General features: G+C 41.5%; 1 protein-coding gene across 1 annotated transcript in view; it reads right to left on the reverse strand.

The window, feature by feature from the left end:
- frmpd4 (FERM and PDZ domain containing 4) overlaps positions 1-26,380 on the reverse strand; it is a 336,831-nt gene that overhangs the window by 88,236 nt on the left and 222,215 nt on the right. Inside the window, exon 4 of the mRNA XM_059968060.1 lies at positions 4,961-5,006. Within this exon, the coding sequence (XP_059824043.1) occupies positions 4,961-5,006 (46 nt within the window). The remainder of the gene's footprint in view (positions 1-4,960; positions 5,007-26,380) is intronic.

The raw sequence follows: 26,380 nt of genomic DNA on the forward strand, positions 1-26,380 counted from the left end.
TGAGGCTGTGCCCTTTGGGCCTAGATTTCCCCACTACAGGAAACATCCTCTCCACAACCACTCTATCTAGGCCTTCTAATATTTGATAGGTTTCAGTGATGTCCCTCCTCATTCTTCTGAACTCCAGCGAGGAAGAATATTCTAAACTGATTTTAGCTTTGTGCGTCTAGAGTAATTTTGCTGTTGCTCTTGTTGATTTCCCTTGAATTTTTTGGTACACTTTCAGTTCTACTTTTAGTATACTTGGTTTCATTAATTAACTATCCTAATAAGCAGATTTTAGGGCAATAATGCCCAAAAGGATCAATGGCACAGCTGTTGCCTCTTAGCTGCAGTGACCCAGACTCAAGCCTCGCCCTGTGTGCTGGACAGATGGAATCTGCATATTTGCCCAATAACCAAGTGAGATTTCTCTGGGTGCTGTTGTTTCCTCACACACTCCAAGCATGTGTGGGTTGAGAGGCCATTATAAATTGCCTTTAGTGTGTAGGTGGGTGATAGAATCTAACAGGAGTTGATGGGTATATGGGGAGAATAAACTTGACTAATATAAACGGGTGCCTGATGGCCAGAGCAGACTTGGTGGACTGAAGGATCTGTTGCCATGCTGCATAACCCTTATCAGCCCAAATGAGCTATTACCTACAGTGCCTATAAAAAGAATTCACTCCCCCGCCCAGAAGTTTTCAAGTGTGACTGTTAATAAAAGATTTGAAAATGAAGTAGCCAGCATTTTTTAAAAGTTATCTTTTTTTCCCCCAACTTATATTTAATTCAGAAAATAGATCATGGGACTTCTTATGCTTGTGGAAATGATATTTTTCTTGGGCAAGTTTTAAGTATCCAGTCAGCACTCCCTCAAAACAATCTTACATGCACTAATGAAGAAGGTTTTTTTTTTGTGGCTAATTTATAGCTCACTTCCTGTTGTCTAGTGACTGACTTTCTAAAAATGGAACCATGATAGCACTTACAATTAATTGAGAAATTGTGGGTGATAATCTAAAGCCTAACTAATCAGAAAATATGAATAAGCATTATTTGACGGGTTGCATTACATTTCTAAGGGCACATATACTTGGAAAAGCAAGTGCGAAATCTGAATGGTATGAAATAAACACAGTGGATGCAAGACTAGAGTTACACTGTTGGATACTAATGTTCAAGCACTTAAACGTGCTGGCCTGCAGAAATATTAACATTTGTAGCAGAGGTGTTAAATAGCAGTGGGAGTCAATTCAGACCAACAAGATAAATGATTATATATTATTAGCCCAACAACTTTGCATCAGCGCCTTTGTGTTTTGGTAAGGAGATTAACTAAATCCAAGGGTGTTTAATAAGTCTGGGGGTCTCTGGATGATTTCAGTGCAGATTAATATCTGAAGCTTTTAAGTGTTTACACACCCATTCACCTTACGTCTCGCATGATCAGAGCATGGATTATATGCTTTGCGAACTTCATTAAACAAATCAATATCACACAACTAGCCCATATGCACTGCTGAGCTGCAGTTAACTTTGAAATGTAATACCAAGAACTCACATCTTCAGGTATTGGTGCGAAGGGTATAATGATCATTTTAATCCAGAGACCTCAAGGGTTTATTATCTTACTGCAAAATTAAAGAATATTTCCAGTGACAGAGAGTAAGATGATTTGTTACAATAGCATAGTGCTGTAAATACATGTTTTGGGATGGGATAATGGTTTACCAGGGAACAACATGGTGAAAAAATATATACTGGTCCAACTTAATTATGATATTAACTCTGTGGCACTCATTGTGATAAACCATGGACCATGTTGTCAGACAGAGCCCTGGGATAACTTGGTTTCAACAGTGGAGTGCGAGACTGGGACTCCCACGAGCTAAGCAAATAAAATATTATTAACCCTTGGCCCACAATGGCCTTACTGCAACACCCAGCCCAACACGTTGCACACAGAAGCTTCTACTTGATTTTATGATTGCCTGTGTCTAGAACTCGACTTCCATCCTGCCAAACTGAGATCCCACACCACCACCTCTCTGTCAATTGTGCGATAGTTCCCTCCACCATCCAGTCTTTGCCAACATCATGACACACTTTCCTAACCATCCAAGCATGACCATAAGACCACTAGACATTGGAGCAGGATTAGGCCATATAGCCCATTGGGTCTGCTCCACCATTCATTCATGGCTGATCCTTTTTCTCTGTCTCCTCCTCAACCCCAGTTCCTGGCCTTCTCCCCATAAATTTTGATGCCATGTCCAATCCAGGACCTTAAATCTCTACCTTAAATACACCCAACGACCTGGCCTCCACAGCTGCATGTGGCAACAAATTCCACGAATTCACCGCCCTTTGGCTAAAGAAATTTCTCTGTTTTGAAAGGCCGCCCCTCTATCCTGAGGCTGTGCCCTCTTGTCCTAGACTCCCCCACTATGGGAAACATCCTTTTCACATCTACCCTGTCTAGACCTTTCAACATTTGAAAGGTTTCAATGAGATCCCCCCCTCATCTTTCCTCACCACTGGCTCAACCTGCAAGTTCACCTTCGGAATGTTCTGCACAAGGACTCCCAAGTTCCTCTGCATTTCAGATTGGAGCCAACTATTGTGTGTAGTTCTAAAGTTCTGGTCACCTACGTACAAGAAAAATATCAATAAGATTGAAAGAGTGCAGAGAAAATTCACAAAGATATTGCCAGGACTGAGGACTTGAGTTATGGGGAAATGTCAACGAGGTTAGGAGTTTTTTTCCCTGGAGTGTAGAAAAAGGGGAGTTTTGATAGAGGTATGCAAAATTATAAAGGGCAGAGATAGGGTAAATGCAAGCAGGCTTTTTCCACTGTGGTTGGGTGAGACTAGACTAGAGGCCATGGTTAACGATGAAAGGTGAACTGTTCAAGGGGAACATGATGGTGAACTTCTTCGCTCAGGGGGTGGTGAGATTGGGGAATGAGGTGCCAGCCAGAGGAAATGCTGGATTTAGGTTAAATTTCAATGTTTAAGAGGAATTTGGGTAGGTACATGTATTGGAAGCATATGGGGGCTATAGTTCAGGTGCAGGTTGATGGGAATACGCAGATTAATAGTTTGGCACAGACTGGATGGGCCAAATGGCCTGTTTCTGTGTGCTGGTGCTCTATAACTCGATAACTACCTGGAGCCTTCCTATAAGCTCACCGTCCTCCTGGCAAAGACCACCTTTCCAGTTACAACACACAGTACATCTCTCCAACATAAACACAAGAGATACTGCTGATGCTAGAAATCCACTGTAACACACACAGAGCTCAGCAATTCAGGGAGCATCTATGGAAATGAATAACAAGTCAGCATGTTGGCCAAGACCTTTCTTCAGGACTGGAAAGGAAGGGGGAAATCTTCAGAATATAAAGTTGGGGAGAGAGGAAGGAGGACTAGGTAGAAGGTGATAGCTGAAGCCAGGTGGGTGGGAAAGGTAAAGGGCTGGAGAAGAAGGAATCTGATGTAAGGAGAGTGGACCATAGGAGACAGGAAAGAAGGAGGGGCACTGAGGAGAGGTGATAGACAAGTGAGAAGAAGAGGTAAGAAAGAGGCCGGAGTGGAAAATAGAAGAAGAGGGAAGGGGAGGGAAAGAACTTACCGGACGGAGAAATTGATGTTCGTGCCATCAGGTAGGAGGCTATCTCGGCACAATATGTGGTTTTGTTTCTCCACCCTGAGAGTGGACTCATCAGAGCAAAAGAGGAGACCATGGACCAACATGTTGGAATGGAAATGGGGATAGGAATTAAAATGGTTGGGCACTAGGAATCTCTGATTTTGGTGAATGAAGCACAGGTGCTCGATAAAATGGTCCCTCAACTTGCATTGGGTCTCACCAATGTGGACGAGGCCATATCAAGAGCACTGGATATGGTAAACGACCATAACAGCTTCACAAGTGAAGTGTTGCCTCATCTAGAAGGACTGAGGGAGGAGGTGAATGAGCAGGTGTAGCATTTCTATTGTATGCATGGATAAGTGTCAGGAGAGAGATTATCTCTCTTCTCTCCATATTCATTTCTCCACCTTCCACACACAGTCTGCCTCTCCAATGTCCACACATTACCCTCCTCCACCACCCACATACAATCGATCCCTCCACCATCCACAGTCTATCTCTCCACTGTCTGTACACAGCCCTCCTCTCCAACTACAAATAGTATGCCTCTCCACTGTCCACACACAGACCATCTCTCCACTGTCTACATGCAATCTCTCACCACTATCCACACACAGACCATCTCTCCTTAATTCACACACAGCCTATCTCTCTCCTCCACCCACACACAGTTTTTCTCTCTCCTCTTTCCACCATTCCATTGTCCACTAACAGTAGAGTCCATCTCTTCCAACATCTTTGCCATGTTGACTTTACTCATTCCTTAACTACGTAGCAAATAGTTATTTTTAATCATGAATCCCACCACGATCCCTCCACAATCCCTCTCTACAAGCCCCAACCTTTCTCATCTAGTATCCACTCTCCTCCTTTAATGATACCATCCTTTCCTGACCCTCCTGCCTCACCTTGAAAATCCCAGGAGAGACAAATCTGTCTGTGGATCAAATGTGATAAATAGTAGCATCCATAGTTTACACAAGTTTACTTCTTAGTCATCATCCCGAAAACATTGATCTGGTCATTGTTTGACTGTTTTTCGTAGCAGCCTATTATGTAGCTCAATTTGTTCCCTGCAATTCCTCAAGAGAAATAAATTACCTACAAAGCTGTTAGATATCCGGATTGGTGAGAAGTGTTGAACCAATCACAATGAAAATTGTGACAAAGTTCCAATATATGCTAGGAAAGTATTAAAGATTTAGAGAAAAAAAAAACCCAAAACACCATGTGTTGCACTGAATTCTTGGAAAGATAAATCTGTATTCCTTCAGTGCCACAAATAATAAATAACAGACTCTAAACAAGGTTTGTACTCACAGGATAGGGCTGAACGACTGTCAGGATGATTGATTCCTTGCAGCTCCTGTTGAGGAAAAGAAATGGGATTTTAGATTATCTTTACCTTTCACAATACATGTAACTTTCCAACCCATATCTAGAGGTAACTAATATTTACTTCTTTTCCGTGATTCATAAGGAGGCCATCAGTTTGATAACAGCCTGCAGCAGCACACTCCATTCCCCCTTTCTTTATTTCTTTAATGCCACACAACTTGGTAATTGGTTTGTTATTGCCATATATACCAAGGTGCAGTGCAAAACCTGGTTTTGCATGCCTTCCATACAAGTCATTTCATCAGATCAGTACACTGAGGTCGCGCAAGTGAAAAGCAAAAATAGAATATCGAGTTGGACTTACAGAAAAAGTGCAGTGCAGGCAGACAACAAGATACAAAGTCCTTGATGAGGTGAATTGTGAGGTTAAGCATCCATCTTCTCAAGAGCTTCATTCAATGGTCTTATAACAGGACAGACCCTGTCCTTGAGCTTGATCGCACATGATTACAGGCGTTCTGAATTCTCCCACATTCCCATTAACTCTCCTTAGATGCATTTGGCACTTACCAACACTAAAGAACAATTTACAGTTACTAACTAACCTACAAGCACAATCATGGGATGTGGTCAGAAACATGAGCATCTGGAGGAAATTCATGTGGTCAGGGGAAGAACGGGTAACCTCTGCACTGGTGGCATCCAAGCACAAAATCAAATGCAGGTTCCTGAAGCAGAGTGGCAGCTGTACCTGACTGCTGCCTCACCAATCGAAGCTCTATTATACCCATCTCTAAATATAATGAACAACTGGCTCTGACCTCTGTAAGACAGAGGCAGTTGTGTTTTTTTTGTTATATAAAACTTTCAACAAAGGTACTTCAGTCAAACTTTTAAGGAAACCATAGTGTTTCTAAGAGTGACATCTGTAATTGACAATGCAGTCAGTTCATATGGCAACAGAAGATGCCATTCCTTGATGGACATGCTTTTGCGTCAACACTAATCTATTTCATTTTGACTCTTTGTAGTTTTGATACATGCTGTTTGCCAAATGACACTGGTGAATAAGCCATTGAAGCTTATTATTTACAAAGTGCTGATATATAGAAATTACTGAAATTACTGATATCTTCACAATAATGGAAGAGCTTATTTAAAAGGAAAAGCTAGTAAAACAATGGTTTTCCTTGGAAAAAGTCACAGATGTTGTCTGTTAGCAACAGTTCTGTTCAAAGACCTGAAGGAGAATTTTATCTGCCAGAGAGAAAGAGTATACCAAGAGTGTGCTTTTGATTGAGGCTTGGCCAATTTTCTAGTAGATATACATCCTTCCCTTTCTCCTACCTCCCTCAAATGTCTATTAACCCTCCCTACCATTTGTATTACCTGCAGCTCCACCACTTTCCCACACCTTTTTACACTGGCTATTTCCCTTTTTTTTTTCACTTCTGATGAAGAGTCCCGCCTGAGACATTGTTGGGAGACATTTATCTCCACAGATGCTCCCTGAGTTGCTGAGTTCCTCCCGTGTCAGGGAGTACTTCATAATGACATACACCTTTCTCTAAATTAGTCTGTTGAATGGAAGCATGGAATTATTGAAGGTAACATTGAAAAACATAGGATAAGTAAACACAAGAGATGCTGGAAATCCAGAGCAACACTCACAAATTGCTGGAGGAACTCAGCAGGTCAGGCAGCATCTTATGGAAATGAATAAACAGTCAACATTTTGGGCCAAGAGCGTTCACCAGGATAGATAAGTCCCTGGGGCGGGATGAAATCTATCCTGGGTTACTACAGAAAACAAGGGAAGAGATTGCTCTGCCTTTGCCGATAATCTCTGCATCCTCACTGACCATGGGAATAATATCTGATTGCTGGAGGGTGGCAAATGCTAGTCCCTTGTCCAAGAAAGGGACTAGGGATAACCTTGGGAATAATAGACCAGTGAGTCTTACTGGTGGGCAAACTGTTAAAGAAGATTCTTAAAGGCAAGACTAAAGAGCATTTGGAGAAACATAGTCTGAGTAAGGATAGTTATCGTAGCTTTGTGAAGGGCAACCCTGATTGAAATATTTGAGGATTTTAGTAAGGTGTTTGATCAGGCTGTCCATGGTGGGCTCATTCAGAAATTCAAGGGGCATGGGAATTTGTGGATTCAGAATATGTTGGCCCATAGAAGGCAGAGGGTGATTGTAGATGGTGTGTATTTTACCTAGAGGTCAGTGACTAGTGCCGTTTCACAGGAGCCTGTTCTGCAAACCCTGCTCACCTTGTGAATTTTATAAATGACTTGGATAAGGAGGTGGAAGGGTGGGTTAGTGAGCTTGCAGATGACGCAAAGGTTGGTGTTGTGGATAGTTTGGAAGGTTGTTGTGGACAGGACATGGACAGGATGCAGATTTGGGCTGAGAAGTGGCAGCTGGAGGTCAACTCGGAAAAGTGTGAAACGATTCACTTCGGAAGGTTGAATTTGAAGGCAGAATACAGGGTTAATGGCAGGGTGGAGGAACAGAGGGATCTTGAGATCCACATCCATAGATCCCTTGAAGTTGCCACACAATTTTAATGGGATGCTAAGAAGGCGCATGGTGATGTTGGCCTTCATTAGTCCACGGCTTGATCGAATTCAGGAGCTGTAAGGTAATGTTGCAGCTCTGTAAAACCCTGGTTAGACCACACATTCTGGTTAGAATATTCTGTTCACTCCTGGTCACATCATTACAGGAAGGAATTGGAAGCTTTAGAGAGGGTGCAGAGGAGATTTATCGGGATGCAGACTGGATTAGAAAGCATGTCTGATGAGGATAGGTTGAGCGAGCTAGGGCTTTCCTCTTTGGAGTGAAGGAGGATGAGAGATGCTATGATGGTGCTGTACAGGATGATAAAAGGCATAGATACAGTAGCATAGATAGCCAAAAACTTTTTCCCAGGACAGAAATGTCTGATATGAAGGGGCATAATTTTAAGATGATTGGAGGAAAGTAGAGAGAGGGGATGTCAGAGGTAAGTTTTTTTAACGCACAGAGGTACCAGGGGTGATGGTACAGGCAGATGTATTACAGACATTTAAGAAACTCCTAGAGGGGCACATAGATGATAGAAAAATGGAAGGCTACATAGAAGGTAAAGGTTAGAATGATTTTAGGGTAGGTTAAAGTGTTGATACAACATCATGAGCCAAAGTATCTGTACTGTGCAGTAATGTTCTACCTTTTATGTTCTAAGTAATGAAAGGATAGGTACAGAAAAGGAGACAGGATTTTAGGGGCTGCAGGAAGAGCTTTGTTAAGTTGTAGAGGGGTGCAATTTGTACTGACAGGGAATCCCAGAAATGTGAGAAATAGGAACATGCTATTGGATTTACTGACTTGTCAATGGTTCAATGTTGCTATTTATCTATTGCATGTATGCATGTTTAGAGAAAGGAGTCTGATTAATGACAGAATGTCCAGACTGACTTGCTTTCTCTCTTTCTCAATTCTGACAAAGTGTTTGGACCTGAAGTGTTAAGTGTTGTTCTTTCCACTGATGCTGCTTCATCTGCTGGGTTTCCAGCATTTTCATTAATGATTTGCAGCGTCTGCAGACTTGCTGATTCTCAGAAATATAAAATAGTCACTAACAAATCTAATAGTGATTTCAGGAGACGTGCATTTGCTACAAGGTGGAATTGAGTGACTATAGTAACTGGCACTGATGTACCCCAGGAAAGGTCTGCTAAGTACAGGAAGGATAAGGACCGGGGGCAATCATACAAGGAAGCCACTCACAGAGTAGACTTTGCTTTAGATTGTTTTGACAAGATTCCTGCAGTTTCTTGTGGTTCATTTCTGTGCTGTACTTTCTATGTTTGTGGTACAGAATTTAAAGGACCCAGATTTAGGTCCAGAAAATTTGGTTAGATTACGAGAACACAGTTCTTGCTGTAAAAAAAAACAAATAATTGGCCAAGAATTCAGAAGTCAACATCTGACAATTTAACAAAGGCATGGTTATATTTTTGCCAAAACACAACAGATTGATATCTGAAAGGTGAAAAGTTGTAATAAATTATTTCAAACTGAAGAGTGAAAATACATACCCACAATATGCTTTGTCATAATTTATTCTGTTGGGAGTGACTGACTATCTGTCTAAAGTACATTCATTATGCAAATAAAAAAAGTCTGACTGTCCCTTTCAAGTAGTGTGACAACAACAAAGATTTGCCTACTTTAAGTCTAAGAAAGTTGCTATGAATATTGACAATATTAAATGAGTGTTCAGCATTACCTGTAACTACTAAACATTAACAAGTGATATGCTTGTAATATAAACCAAAATTTTTAGGTCCTTGCTCTGAAAGTAATTTGTGTACCATGCAAACCATTTATTCTTAATCATTTCAATTATTTAGCCAACACACACTTTTAGAGAATACACTCTGCCCTGTTAAAGGAAAGGTTAGTTTTTTATTTCTCTTTAACTTGAGGTTTTATTGTATGATGACAGTCGAACAAAATACGAGTGCTGAATCATGAACGCAAGTCAGGTTCAATTTCTTCCTGAAAGTGTTACGCAAAATATCACAATTAAAGAAGTTACTTGAACAAAAGGCGTCTGAAGGCAACATACATTCACTTTATTGAACTTGAATCTAACCTGTGGGGTAGATTTTGACAAAATCACAAATTGATGGTATAAAACTCATAAGAGTTGTTTGCTCTTTACACTGTAAACAGGACCAGTGCCTAATGGAAGATAGAATCTAAAACTGTATGGCACAGAAACCAATCTTTCAGCTCATGATGTTGTGCTGGACTATTGAAACCAATGCCACCTCATCCCTTCTGCCTGCACATGGCCCATTTTCAGCATGTTAACATGCTTGCCCAAGAGTCTTTAAAATGCCTCCATTATATCTGGTCCACTAGCAGTCCTGGCAGGACAATCTTTTGAATTTTTCACCTCTCACCTTAAATCCATGTCCTCTAGTCTGAAGGGCATTTCAGGCTGATGACATGTGTCTGCAAAAGTGACACTAAAACTGTCACATCAACATTACTGTTGCATAAGGAAAGAAACCTGCCTTCATCTACTGACTAAGACTTGTATGCAAGTCCAGACCCATACAAGTAACTACCAAACAACTGTCTGGAAAACAAGAATATAACTAAACGGATTGCTGGGCTACTGCCTAGACAGAAACAAATAGGATGTACTGAACTGAAAGGAGGAGAGAGCCTGTTTGCAGACTCAGGAGACCACAGATACTGGAAACCTGGCAGCAACACACAAAAGGAGATGGAGGACCTCAACCCGTCAAGCAGCATCTGTGATATAGGAAGTCAACCTTCACCTTGACTAGAAAGAAAGATGGGAGATTTTCAATATAAAAAGTTGGGGGGAGGTGTGGAGCAAGTGCTGGCAGGTGATAGGTGGATCTAGTCTGTAAAGGCTATTTATAGTGGGCACAATCAGTCACGGTGTACCTCCATAGACTTCCAAGGTATTGGAACAGGGAAACGGAAATGCAGCTATAATAAGGAAGCTGACATTTAGAGCAAAAGGCAGAGTTCTCTATAGCCATTAGTGATTTCTTACCTGAGGGCAGGGGAGGCAGATTTCAAAGTGACAGAACAGATTGGAAGGAAGGCAAAATGCAATTGGCATGATGTTAAATTCAAGTATGGAGTAATTTGATGGTACTGGGGTAAGCATTGATCAGAGTCAAACAGTTTGGTTTTTATCTCTCTCCACATCCTTAATTTTGTGCCAAATATTCACAGATATTGTCATAAGAAAGTAACAGTGAAATATCGGTGACTCCTGCAATCAGGTAACAGAAATTTGCCCTCACAGAATTCATACATCACTAACTAAAAATTTGAGGCATGGAATAAAATTTGCTCTCATGGAATTTATGTAAAAAAGGGAAATAAATATACACAATTTATGTTAAATCCACATTTTTTGATGTATGTGCAGATAACAATGCCTCATGTTACAGAAAATTGCCATGGATGCAAACACAGTCCTGAAAAGCAGGAGGTTGACAAATTGATCAGGCATGAGCTATTCTCGATGGTTTGACATGGGACATGCAATTGCCTCAAACAGAGGACAGAGAAAATTGGTTTGACAGATCCCCCGTATCCTAGACTTTGCCATGGTGTCCCAAGGTGACTAACTGAGCCTCTGGCAGAAGCAGCTATAAGTCTCATCATTCGTCAATATTTCTACTGGTCTCCAATCACCATCGCTCCAAGGAACAGAGTTAAACCAGGGAGTGAAGTTTCTCAATTACATTTAATAGTGTCATCCTTTCCTTTTCCTGAGGATCCTGCCCACACTCTAATGTCATGTGGCCAGTTTGCTCAAATTAAATAGGGGTTAAATCTGAAAATTTTCGGAAAAAAAGTGTGTAGTGATTGCAATGTACAGTTAACCTGGACCTGGTAACTGTAACCTCCAAGAGGACCACAACCTTTTTGTAGGGTTTGGAGGCTTGCATGCCTCAATGACCTGGAGAGCTATGCTGGCTGGAGACAGGGTTTTATGCTTTGGCTCTTGGTAGGGTCACCCATGCAAAACAGGTCAAAGGGCAAAGGCCAGACTAATGGTGGTCCAACAGTCCTCCAGCTATGGGGGTTCAGCTCAAGGCTAACAACCCTGACTGGCAAAACATAATTTTTACAGATACACCAATGAAGAATCCTTTTATATCTGAGTGTGTGGGTATTCCTGAGTCTCCACTTGGGACTTGCATGTCTGACAGTAGTGAAAGCAGAGAGAAAGCTACTGACACGATGAAAGAAGTGCTGAACACCACCAGAGGCGGAGCACCTACAATGCCAGCAGTAAGTAAGTGGTATCCGTAAGTCAGGCAACATGGCAACACTGCACTGCCTGCTCATTGTATTGACTGCAGTCCTTCACCAGCACCAACTACACAGCTCATTTGCTGAGCTCAACAGCAAGAGGTCAATATTGTGACTGGCCAACACCAGTTAAAGCAAGTCTGTTCCTCTTAAAGGAGAGATGTATATTGTGACTGGAACAGATGCTGGCTCTCCCTCGGGAAGCTGACATTGCACCAAAGAGACTGAATGAGTTGTTGGGGAGGTTTGCTAGGGTGGAAATTGCTGGCCAGTCACAGGCCATCAGACTGGATAACATTATAGAGTGCTACAGAGCAGAAACAGGCCACTCCACCCATTAAGTCTGTGCCAACTACTGACACCTATTTACTCTAATCCTTCATTCATCTCATTTTACATTCTGCCCTTATTCCCATCACCTCCCTCCAGATTATATTCTTCACGTACAGACTGGGGCCATTTCACTGTGGGCAATTAGCCTTTCAACCTGCACATCTGGAGACGTGGAGGAGACTGAGCACCGGGAGAACATGCAGACTCCACACTAGCAGCACCTGAGGTGAGGTCTGAACCTGCCCTCCGACACTGTGAGGCAGTGGTTCTATTAACTAGGTGATTCTTCGCCTACTAGGCCCTCCAGCAAGGTTGCATGACTATGCAAACCGATGTCAAAGCACAAGCACCAGGTCCCTAAGGCAGTGCCGTGAGAAGGTCACGCCCTCACAATGGTCGGTATTGGTGAATTCCTCTTTAAATGGCAGAATCTACCCAAGGTGCCTCTAATCTCAGCAACTGTTCTATGTTCAGCATTCACTTCAAAATGGTCATAATCAGTCAGGAACCATAGCTAGCATGCAGAATGTTCTTCTTCAAAATAATTCACATATCTGGAACTCTCATAACCATGCTATACATCACCAACATTTGATTGCTTCATCTACATATTCCACAATATTCACCAGCAGACTTTTCTCTCTCTTGCATGAGAATGTGGTGCACAGCATGAACCAGATGAAGAGGATCAGACAAATCTGTGCACCCTAAACCCAGTGGAGGAGACGCCGGTGCCCATTGCTGAAGTCTTGGTTATTGGAGACATGGACATGCACTTCATTTACTCTTTCCACTTGCCCTTCATTTCACCAAACTCTTCAGCCTTGCAAGCTGCAAACATTGTAAGTGTGTATTTTATCAACCCTTCACCCCTCCATGACCTTTGTAGCTTTTTAAATTTCAGATAATCGAGAAGAACAAAGCCATTCTGAAAAGGGCAGTGTGAACTCTTTGGAGAGAGACCCTTTGAGAAAATGGAGAATGCATCTCTGCTAAAAGTAGCATCAGTTTTCTTGTTTTAGAGGCCGGTGAATATTTTATATATATCACATTCTTTCTCTTTAGTTGTTTTTTTTTGTAATTCTTACCATAGGGTGGCATATCCTATTGCTCACAAAGTTAAAATAACAACTTGATTAAAGAATTACCAATGACAAAGGAACCTAGTTCCTAACTCCAACTTGAGCACACTACATATATGACAAACAGATGAGCAGCATGGATTGTGCTCTGAAAGGCTTAGTTTCCTACCTCTTCCATTTCAAGATAAATAAATAGAAAATGAGAATGATCCCAGCAAATTAAATGTTATCCATTTCTGCAGAATTGATAGGGAAGATGCCCCAATTTTAACTCAACAATATGAACAAGCAAAACTGCTGAATTAAGACATAGGACATTCCTTGCCTCAGTTAAGGTCTTTTAGAATACTCTCAAATTGAAAGTGTCACAGGCATTTGGCTCCAGAATAGTTGCAAAGTTCTTTAGAAAATGATCATTCTCTTAGTAAGTTTAACAGTTAAAACAAAGGCTTTTTTATATCTTAGCAAAGAAATCTGGACCATGTTGCAACCATTTTTCTATTGTAACATGTGACAACTATTAGGGCCATATTTTGTTGAAAATCAGGCATAAAATTCTTCATCAGGTTTATGTACTAATGCTGCCACTGTAATAGCCAAAGTAATGAAAGAGGTATGATACAACATGTGCTTGGTTTTGAACTTGTAGAAGATCTCAGTGGCAAGATACCTTTTGAAGTTGGAAATACAGGATTTTCCAGGCTTTGTCTTGTGAGTTTCCTGAGGATTGAGGATGGATGAACTACAAAATTATTAGAAACATTCCAACACTTGTGACATTAGAAAACAAATAGGTTTTTGCAAATAAAATGAAGTGAGGTATTTTATGTGTAATAAAACTCATAATACGTTTTATTGAACTCCAAAACCAAAGCACAAAGGCGTGCTAAAATTCTTTATGCAATAACATCATCACATCAGACCAGCCTGTTAAAGAGAGCCCCCCCAGTATTCACTGCAAGCCTATCTGGAGCTTGGACACGCTACCTGGCTCAGGTCCTAAGTTCCATGGATGGAGGAACAGCAAGTGCCTCTGTCTTGTCCAGAGGTGCATTGACAGGGTCGTGGTCATGTTGTAGCACCAGGGGCATAGCAGTGGAATACTCCAAATCTTGGTGGGCTGGTGATCTATCGAAATATGTTCAGATTTACCCCTCTCATCAGTGATGAAAGTCTTTTCTCCCTGTTTCAAAACATGGAACAGGCCATTGTAAAGGGGCCTAAGGGAAAGTTGGTGTGCATCATGGTGGGCGAAAACAAATGAGGTGGAATGTAGGTCAACAGGGACCCAGGAGTGCTAGATGGGAGGTAGGAATAGGTGAAAAGGAATTGAATTTACTAAAGAGGGTGAAATGCTCTTGAGAGGCCGACTAGGTGGCCATGGCATTAAGTATGAATTCACCTGGCACTTGTAATGGGTGCCCATGTACCAGCTCTACCACAGATGACTACAGGACATCTTTTGGAGCTGGACCCATGGAAGATGATCATGCCAACACTCATTGGTCAGGGAAACCCTCAGAACAGCCTTTAAGGAGTGGTGAAAATGCTCACATCGGTCAATGGACAGCAGGTGACACACTGTGGTGTGATGTAGCCAAACACTGAGGTTCGGCACCATCGCATCCCGGAGGTCTGAAATAAACTGGGGACCACAGTCAGAGGAAGTATCAGATGTGGTGCCAAACCAAGCAACCCAGGTGCTGAAGAACACAGAGCCACATCTGCAGCCATCGTCAATGCTAGAGGGACAACCTTTGACGACCTGGTGGTACAGTCCATCATGATAAGGAGCTGCATGGAACAATGGGAGAGGAGAAGACCAACAAGGGCCACATTAATGTGGTCAAACTATTGCTCAGGGACCTCAAGAAGTGCCAATGGTGCCTGAACATGAAGGTTGATTTTTGCCCGCTGGTACTCCATACAAACTGCAATCCAATTGCGCACATCCCTTCTGAGACCGTGACACACAAACTGTAGGACAACCAGTTTCTGAGAATCCTTCCAGCCCAGCTGTGAGAGGTCACGTATGGAGTCAAAAACAGTCAATCTCCAGCTTGTGAGCATGCTGGGGCAAGGGTGACCGATTGAGACAGCGCACGGGAGAGAAACCCCAGCTTCCCCAAACTTAATGTCAGCCAACAGCAGGCCCGTGACTGCTGTTCGGTGAGCCTGGACCTCTGGGTCAGTAAATGTGGTTGGCTGCCATGCTGGCAGAGTCACCCCCTATGTGTATGGCCTCAATGTCTGGCCGTGATCAGCCACAGCATTATTATCCCTTTGATATGTTAAATATCCGTTGTGAACTTGGATACGTAGGCCAGGTGGCATTGATGCACATAGACCAAGAGCCTGATATTTTGGCCATCGCATGCATGAGGGGTTTAAGGTCAACGGACACTGTGAAATGGTGACACTGTAGAAGAAAACAAAAATGGAAGACAGCCAAATAGAGGCTGAGAAACTCAATGTGCTGTACTGCCTTTCAGGGGGACGGAGCCGCTGGCTGCAGAAAGTGAGGGACTGATCGTGCACAGCACCCACAGCACAGTCTAGCTGTTAGTAGTAATGGCTATAGGAGTGCTGGGGAGCGGGTATGCTGGTATGGTTGCACTAGAAAGACCACGTTTGATCATGTCTGCTGACCAGTCAAGTATGTGATTAGGAATATTGCATTTAAGAGCACTATAGAGGAGAAGCATAAGTTCAGCATCTCACTAAATGAGGCAGTGATAAAAATTCACCATGCCTAAGTATTTCAGTATCGTGGAGCGGTGGGAAATCCATAATAATGGCTACTTTTGATGAGAGGGGTTTCACACCTTCTGCAGAGATGTGATGGCCGAGAAAGTCAATGGCTGACAACCCACACTGGCATTTAGCAGGGTGAATAATCAGCCCGTGTTGGCTTAAGCTCTCAAAGTGTGCGGAGAGGAGATAGATGTTCAGATTTGGATGCATTGGTGACAAGTGTGTCATCCAGGTAAACAGAAAGAAAATCTAAGTCTTTTAACAAAGAGTCCATCAGCCATTGGAAAGTCTGAGCTGCAATGGTAAGCGCAGAAGATCAGAAAGGCCAAACTGGATTATCACAGTCATTCTGGGAATGTCCTCCGAGCACACAGGCTCTTGATTGGTAGCCCCCCAACAAGATTGACTTTGGAAAAATTAACTTTTCAGCCAAACGTGCTGGAAAGTCTTGGCTGTGCGGGACTGGGTAACAATAGGGGGCAGTAGCCTCGTTAAGGTGCTGGTAATCACTACGTGGGCGACAGCCACCATTGGACTTAGGGACCATATAGAGGGGTGAAACCCAGGGCTATTCAACCAGCATACAATGCCAAGTCTTTCATGTTGACAGACTCAGCCTTCATGGTCGCCAGCTTTTCTGGGTCCAGTATATGTGTGCGGATGTGGACTGGTGGGCTAGTTGTAGAAATGTGTTCGACCCCATGTTTTGTGACTGTAGTCGAGAATGTGGGCTTGGTGAGGTCCGGGAGTTCACCCAGCCCAGCAGTTGAGTAAACTCACGTGCTGAGGTGCATATTCTTGACAGAGTTGTTTTGGGGAATTTACTGGAGGAGCAGGGTAATGACCCAAAGTCCTTGACATCCACAAGCCGGCAGATTTTAAGATCAACTAATGGTCCTTGGGCACAAGGGAAATCCACAGTGAGCAGAGGTCTAGCCACTTTAGCCAGGACGGAGTCCCATGTGTAACATCACCCACTGAAGCAGAGCATCACCCTGAAAGTCCGGATCCTGCTGCCAAAGGTGGGCTCCAGCGAGGTTTTGTTGCTCTTTGCCTTCTGATCAATAGGTGGTGCTGGCAGCACACTCACTTGAACACCTCTGTCACACAGGCAGTGTCACCCTGAAAGGGTGGCTGTAATGAACAGTAGGCAACCCTGGCAGCTGGAACCCATGGTGTTCACAGACCTCTGATGTCCTGATGCATTGGCACTTTCAAAGCTGCAAGGCAGTCAACATTTCCTAGCGTTCATACTAAAATGAGAATGGTAAAAATACAGGCCTGGCCTCATCTGTTTCATAGCCTTGGGCATCCTTCTTCTGGGTGCCTTGCTGACTGGACTTTTAAAGCCAGGAAAAGAGGAGGAATTATGCATCTCTGCCTGGCTGAATGTAGACTATCAGCCATTTTAGCAAGCTCCCTTTATGGGTGCATTTGTGAGTTTGCTGCATTTACTGCATGAAGAGTTCTTTAAAAATAAAACCAGGCTGGTGATTTCCCAGCAAATAAAATGAAGTGAGGCATTTTATGTTGAATGAAACCCTTAACACATTTTATTGAACTTCAAAACTAAACACAAAAGCGTGCTTAAAGTCTTTACGTAATAATGCCATCATGTCAGACCAGCCTCTTAAAATGAAACCCTAACTCAATGTCGGTGGTTGTGAAGTATGTACATTTCCCTCAGTTACGTTATCCTACAACACAATGCACGAATTACCTATAAAAGCTGGTGCCATCACTTGAAAGTCAACGGAGGAGACCGAGGATGCAAACTAACACATGAACACTAACCAAGATAATGTCCTGGTTAATAAGCAGCCCAGAGCCCACAGAAAAGTTTAAAAAGTAGTTTTGTCCCATTTCCCTGCATTTCCAAGGGTGTTTAGGAGCAGAACCCGCCCCTATTTTGACAGGCCTCCTAACCCAAACAGTCGCACTTGAACTGGCATTGATAACTGATGTTCACACAGGCTTAGGTAAATCTTTCTGCACAGGGATGTGTTTTTTTGTGCTGGAGATAAGCCTATTTTAGATTATAAAATCCGAATTGCATTTCCGCTGAGAAAGAATTTTAATGTTTTTCAAAGTCAACAGAAAATGACTTCACACAAAATATGGACGATGTTTAATAAGGGCCAATACATTTTTCAAGCTGGTAACATATATCTCCATGGTGTTAGGTTAGCAAACAGTTGCTGCTTCGTTAATCTTCAGTTGTCTATGGGGACTAGTGCTTCATGCTGACATGGATAATGTAAGATCTGGCATGAATATGGGAGTGTAGTGAAGCTCTGTTGCCATCTGCATATGTCCTAAACAATCATGTATATTGCATCGTACTATGTACTGAACAATTGAATGCAAAAAAAGTAAATATCTTTATATATCTATTTATATATTCATATTTATTTTATTTAAATATATCTGTTCAGGTATTCTGGTTTTCCAGAATAGTACTGTTAATTCTTCATTATACAATAATAAACTGCCTTAAAGGAATTATTGCTAGTTTTATTGTTTATAAAGCTAACTTTTAAAAATATCTTCTCTCTTTTAAATTCTCAAAGCTATTGTTAAAAAAGTCTTAACTCAATTATATGCATTAATTGTCATTAATATCATGTTTATTGCCTGCCAGTTCTTTGAAATCCTTTACTCTCCAGGTGCTAATAAGATATCCGGTCCTGACAGAAGCTATCCATAAAATCAAAGTTTCTGGAATTTCCTTCTTCCATCTGTTCAGTTTCACCTTCCCCTTGCTCATACTCAAACAATCGGTGAGAAAGGTGACCTCTCTTCACATTATCCTTGCATTGATATTTTCAATGTTACAGAACAAGTGATCTCTTGGCTGGAAGTTCTGGCCTAATTCATTAACATCAATATACTTTTTGGCAAGGTTGTCGCATTGGGGATGCCCTGTTGGTAAAGTTGACACTGTGACTTCTAATTAGTTTTCTGTCAATTTACTACCCACTCCTGCAATGCCCATGGCTGCCTTGTTAATTCTCAGGTTATCGTCCATGCTTTGATTGGTGAATTTCAATTAACTTAAAGTTGCCCATGACTTTGCTCTGCTGTTCCTCTTTGTGTCTTTGCCATGTTAATACCTGCCACAATTCATCCCCCAGCCCCTTGTGTTCAGCCTAATACCCAGTGGCTCCATTCTACTGTGTTCTTTATATTGCACAACTTTATTGCGGATAATCTTACCCATGAGTACTGGTAGAGTAGGGAAGATGAAGGATCTTAGGCTGATGAAGGGTCTTAGCCTAAAATGGTTGCTGTTTATTCCTCTCCAAAGCTTCTGCTGTCTTTCTCCGGCATTTTCAGTGTGTTGCCCCAGAATTTGAAAGCTCCCTAATGTAGATGTAGAAAATTCTATCATAGTGCTATGAACTGCTCTATGGTTTTAATTAACAAACCTTCTTCTGAATTTTTATGCAAGCTTGACACTTTGCCAAAGTGGCCAACATTCTTGTCCTGACCACCAATCAAGTCATAGAACTCTAGATTTAATTTCACATCATGAGACTTGTCTGATATCTTCTAGAACTCTGAAAGGTCCCATTTGAGAAGTGTTCTCTTCATTTTTATTACCCCTTTGAATTGTTGGTCGTCTCCACTGTAGGCATCAGAACTTCATTTTGACCTCAGAAAATAAGTAAATTTACAATCTGTGACCACTTTATTAGGTACACCAGTACACTTGCTCATTGATGCAAATATCTCATCAGCCAATCAAGTGGCAGCAGCTCAGTGCATAAAAGCATGTAGACATGGTCAAGAGGTTCACTTCTTGTTCAGGTAAAATATCAGAATGGGGAAGGAATATGATCTAAGTGACTGACTATGGATAATTGTTGGTGATAGATGGGGTGGTCTGAGTATCTCAGAATCTGCTGATCACCTAGATCTTCCTGTACAACAGTCTTTAGAGTACCCAGAGAATGGTGCAAAATGGAAAAAAAAACATCCAGTGAGTGGCAGTTCTGTGGACAAGAATGCCTTGTTAATGGGAGAGGTCAGAAGAGAACAGCCAGATTGGTTCAAGCTGACATGAAGGCGACAGTAACTCAAATAACCACGTGTCACAACAGTGGTGTGCAGAAGAACATCTCTGAATGCACAACATATTGAACCTTGAAGTGGATGGGCTACAACAACAGAAGACCACAAACATACAGAAATACACGATGACCACTTGGTTAGGTACTACCTCTTGGCCACTGAGTGCATATTGCAATTATATACAAAGATATTCACGCTGGACTGACAGCATGTAATGTGCTGCCCATAAAAGTTGCAAATAATGTTGTAGAAACCGCTGAATATGTGATTTCATTGAAATCAAAAATTCTAAAAATAAGAGGACCTTCTATAATAGGCCGCTGATTCATATGTCGGTCATATATCCAGCTTAATGAAGAATGTCTCAGCTTTCTCAGATGTGGAATATCTATTTTAAAAGTATCTGAAGATGACTGGCCCTAGAATTGTGCTTGAGTTGGCTATGAATGCCTCCAGGATCTATGTCCATCTTGCTAAAGCTAACTACATTGTAAGTATACAGTGACAGGATTCTTGATTAATATCACTCCGTAATAATTATGGAGTGGGTTGAATAATGCATCAACGTTCACTAATATTTTGACTTTTACTGTGACAGAATGGAAATGATACTTAATTTTTTATGAAGTCGGACCCTTTCCAGTATCATCAGTCTATTTACACAGAATACTCAAAGTGAGAATAAAATTTGCACAGTAAAGTGTACACGGCATCGTTGCACAATCAGTTTGGTAAATTCTAATGTTTGCTCAACTTGATTCAGATTGACTTAAATACACTACCTGCCTTTGATCTGAGTGGATTCATTACTCTGACATCCTTTTCCGATTTTCATACAGTAGGCTAAATGAACATAACATATAATATGTTATGAATTAATTACCTGGTTATAATGACACCGAGATCTGAATTGAGTTGTAGATTTACTTATTGTACCTCCATCCAGCTGTTTACACACTACTTCAGGACATGCTAATTTTTTTACTATTGGGTGGATGAAACAGCCCACTATTTCAGCTGATGGACACCAATTTAATATGCATGACGGTACAGCATTTAGCAATGCTGCCTAACTTCTCCGTGGTCCCAGGTTTACTGCTGGCCTTGGGTGTTGCCGGTGCACCCTCCCTGTGACTATGTGGCTCTCTGGCTGTGCCAGATTCCATTCACAGCTCAAAGAGGTGCTGATGTGATGTGTTGTGAATTATCTTTCAGTATCGGTCAGTGGCCAAAAACTATTATGTTTTGTAACTTCAAAACATTCAACTCATTCAAAAGGAGACCAAAAATGTAAGTCGAATTTTGCAGTTACCTTAAGTGAGGCACGCATATATTATGTCATAGTGTGATGACATATGCAATTCATGTATTTATGTATGTAACCTGTAATTAATTATTTAATCAAACAAGAATGCTTAATCTACTAATATTTAGGATTACTGAAATTTTACTTAAATATTAAATACATAAAACTCATCCCTGCTTAACTATAAACTCCAACTTAATATAGAATGCATCTCAACTATATAGACAGTATACTATATAATACAACTACATTATACGACCATCCATAGCACTGTAATTTTTAAATTGCCCCATTCAGGCCTAAAGGTTTAATCACTATGGAGGATTTCTTACTCTTGTGGGATAATGTCCTGACTCTGTTTGGCAGGTGAGACTTGTGACTCCGTGGTGGTTGTAGGAATTGGTTCTGAGACTGCAGGAAGTGGTTCGGACAACACTGGACATCTTTCCTCTCCTTCGTTTTTCTTCCTCTAGTTTATGCATCTTCATCTTGGGAAGGAACATTTAGTTAGAAACATAGAAAATAGGTGCAGGAGTAGGCCATTTGGCCCTTCGAGCCTGCACCGCTATTCAGTATGATCATGGCTGATCATCCAACTCAGAACCCTGTACCTGCTTTCTCTCCATATCCCCTGATCCCTTTAGCCACAAGGGCCATATCTAACTTACCAGAGTTCACACCAGAGTATTCTCTTATTAATCCTTCTATTGCTCCCTTTATGATCTGATTTCTCCTCTTGGTTTCCTCAACCACAGCATCATCTGATGAATCATCAGGTCTTGCATCTCAATTGCCTTCTTTCTTTTTGTCTTTTCATTCATCTAGCTGGGCTTTGGTCTTTGCATCTACTTCTACAAGCAACCCTCGTCTCCCACTTGAAGTTCATGCAATAAACTTAATGCACGCAGAGTAGATTCTGGTTCTTTATACCCACAAAAGCTGAATGCTTGCAACTTTCCTGAAGCTCCTTGAACTCTCTTCCAGCCAAAAACCAAGCCATGTTGCACAAATAACAGTCTGATTAACATACCAGAAACTTTCTCAGATATGTTGCCTAAAAAACTGTTATAGTTGGACCATTGCTATTGTTACTTTCATCATCCCTCTGAGCAGCATGGTCCTTCCTCGGTCCAATATGCCTTCCAACCAGAGGCACATTCTCATTGCCACTGGTATGCCTTGAAACTTCAAAAGCTGAACTAATTCAAAGGAGGACATGGGAGTCCAAATTGAGAGTCTACCTTTGGGTTATTTAAGCAAGGCACACATGTGTCATGTGGTAATGCAATGATATATACAATTCATGTATTTATAACATAACTCATAATTAGTTAAATGAACAAGAATGCTTAATCAACCAATACATATACAAGATTACTCAAGTATTACTTTAATGTTAAATACACAACAAAAACCATCAAAAAGGGAAGTTGGCGGGAGTGGGTAAGAGGGTAAGTTGCAGAGCTGAAGAGAATAAAGATGAGGAACTGGAGTGATAGGTTTGCTCTGCAGGTTGATGGCATGGAGCTAATGGGCTGAATGGCCTTCTATATATGTAAACAAAGATTCCAATTTTCCTTTCAGGATATCACTTGCCTCAATGGCACCGTGAAGACTTCAACAATTTATACTGAGGGCACAGCTAAAGAGACCTCAAATGGATCAGGGGCTCAACAGGTGAGGGATTAAACCTCAAAGGAACCAGAGGCAATTCATTCAAAAATAGCTCGAGTTCAGTTGATGAACTTGGTGAAGCACTAATGAGTGCCTATGCCAGGAACAATGCTCAGAGAAGACCAGGCACTCCTGAGAAAGCCACTGGGCTTGCACAGGTGAGTTAGTAATCATTGGTAAGCTGAACAGAATTCCTAATGTTCCATCAACCAAACCTTGCAAATAATGGAATGTAAAAAGACTTGCTTGTCTTTTCAGGCTGTCATATCATGTCCTGATCTGACTTTCACATGAAATCTTCCATTGTGATTTTCATATGAAATTTTCCATTGCCCTTTCATCACCAGGATAGTCTGATGGTGCAGCAGTTGGTGCTGTTCCCTTGCACTTCCAGGGGCTTTGGTTCAAACCTCCCCTCTGGTGACTGTGAAATTATCCCTGAGTGCACACCCCAAAGTAGCAAAATAACTAAAGAGATTGACATGTGTTCCAGAGAATAGGTTGCAGAGAAATGAAGTGTGGGGAATGTGGCAGATGGGACTACAATGTTAGGAACCAACATGAACTCAATAGTCTGTATGGTCTCTATCTGGGTGTGACAAGTAAACATAATCACCTAAAAAATTCAATGAATTCAGGAAAACACTGAATAATTTCTTTCTAATCCTTGAACAGTATAAAGCTTTCTTTCTGAATGACAGCCCAAAGATCACTGGTGAATCACATTAACAGGCTTCTTGCAGCTGATTAACATCATTTGGAAACTCAGTAGAGCTGAGTTTAAAGGAGAATCTTCCTTGACAAGATGTTGATGGAATTTTTACAAGCATTGTGGGTACTGTGAAGGAGTGGCAATCCACATGACGTTTAACTAATAGTAGTCAGTGTTGAATGTAGAATCTCGATCCCTGCACTTTCCAAGCTGGGTTATATTCAAGCATAAGCCGACATTGATAGCAGAAAGACAGATGAAATGTAGAGAAGCCACAGGACTTGATAGAACTTGATGAATCTATGATACAGTAGTGAACCTTCAAGTAAGCCATACCTTCAAAGCTAGAGATTGCAAACCCATCTGAAGGTTTATTGCACAAACAAGGCACAGAGAAATCAGGATCATTTTTATCACTGCAAAAATCTCAATAGAATGCCCCATACATTTACTTTGACAAGCTTTGTATTCTAGTTAAACTCATCAGAGGATCAGCTGACAGCATTTTTATCTGAGAACATGAATAAATGAAATGAAAGTAAGAACAAATTGTTCAGCACCTCCCCACAGTTCCATCATTCATTGGTTCAATGGTTCCATTTAATATCGAAGAAAGTATGCAGTGTACAACCTGAAGTAGCAGCATGACTGATCATTTATCTCAACATAACTTTCCTACGTTAACTCCATGTTCCTTCAGTCTCTCAATATCATAAGATATAGCAGTCTCCATCTGGAATGTATTCAACACTTGAGCCTTCCGATGTGGGGCATTCCGAAGATTCACCAGCTTCTGGGTTAAAACTTCTTCTCACCTCAGTCCTGAATGGACGACCCATTATTCTGAGATTGTGACTCCTGGTTCTAGATATTCCAGCCAGCTAAACATCATCTCCTGCCAAGCACCATGAGGATTTTGTACACTTTAATGAGATCACCTCCCATTCTTCTAAACTGAAGATCCTGTACTCTTAGTTTCTCCTTTTATGACAAGCACGCCTTTTCAAGGCACTTGACTGCGTGCTAAGCCCGTGCATCCACAGGGAGAACTTGCAAACTCCAGACAGGCAGCACTACAGATCAGAATGGAAGCTGGCTGCTGGGGCCATCAGGCAGCAGCACTAACTGTTGCACCTCGCTGTCAGGAAAGGAATATCAAGGATCTGATGAGTTCAAGGCACATTTTGATAAGACAAATCCACTTTCACCCAATCTCATTCCCTAGAAAATGACCAGGAATTTACTTCTGGCATAGCTTAACATGGCTGTGCAGGTTTGTGAATCAACAGAATAGTTTCACAGCAGAATGAGTCATGAAAATAATCGTGTGTATGAATGAGGTATGACTGTGTTACTTCAAACATTTACAGAGGCTATTATAATCAGCACATCCCTCTTCCAGCTATATTTAAGGAACAAAATTATCTATGGTCAGATAATTAACTTTCACACAATCAAAAACAATATTCAGTTCCTTTTATCTATTACCAGTATCTTTGGTTATTCCCCATCCTCAGGAAGACTGTGTTGCTTTGATCACCTAGTAATATAACCAGTAAACTCCTGTAAGTTAATTCTATTACTGTCAACAGATTGTATGACTACTTGCTAGATAATAACTTGGGCAGTCTAGACCCAAAGATCAGCTCTGTAGCTAAGCTAAACTGCACCCGCCTCCTACTATATCTATGCCTGAACACCTTGCTCCTGATTTCCCCTCCTTTTGGGCTGCTTGTCCAATTTTAATTCAATAATTCAATAATGCATAAACAGCATTTGAATATGAGGTAAATGCCAAATCCAGCCCCTGATATGTCACCAAATCCACAAACTAACCTGACTCCATTTCTAGATCTAGCTGATTTGCAGTTTACTCTCTGTTGTGTCCAGCTCATCCATCATTCCTGCCCCATGGACTCTGTCACAGACAGCAAAGCTGAGGAGTTCATACATGATAAGCAATCTTCAAGGATCTATTCTTCTCCATTCCCAACTGTAATGGCTATACTGTAAACTAAATGCTGTGCAATCCAGCTCGGAAAATATGCTTGACTTTGCCAGACAGTATCCAGCAAAACTAAAATGCGTATAATCATTTTGGTACAGTGTAAGCCAATCTTGCTCACATTTCTGTGAAAGCTAAGGCTAGTTATTCATAAATATGTCATCTCTTTAGTGTAAGGATTTCATGCAGCCAGCCACTGTTTTTCTAGGCTCAGCTTGCCCAGATGAATCCACAATTACATTATACACAAAATCCATTTTCTCAATCCCTCTGACAGTGGCGGCAATGAGAAGCACTGACTAGTTCTCCTTGGTGCAGATGATGATGCACTATATCTCAGTGACTTTGAGGCTCCAGTAGCTGTTGTTCTCAGTCACCTGCAGATAGCAATTCCAAATGCAGAAAAGGTTGTTGGGAGACTAACTGTAGATAACTGTAGCTAGGTCTCTGGACAACTGAATTCTCACTAATTTCCCAAAACCCTTTAGCCTCTGAATGTTTACTTACCTCTTGCATGTACTTCATCACCATATTACAATTTTTCAACATTTTCATTTTGGGCACAACCATCAACAGCATGTTTCACAAGTGTA

Source organism: Hypanus sabinus, chromosome 4 (assembly GCF_030144855.1).
Source record: "Hypanus sabinus isolate sHypSab1 chromosome 4, sHypSab1.hap1, whole genome shotgun sequence".
Classification (NCBI taxonomy): domain Eukaryota; kingdom Metazoa; phylum Chordata; class Chondrichthyes; order Myliobatiformes; family Dasyatidae; genus Hypanus; species Hypanus sabinus.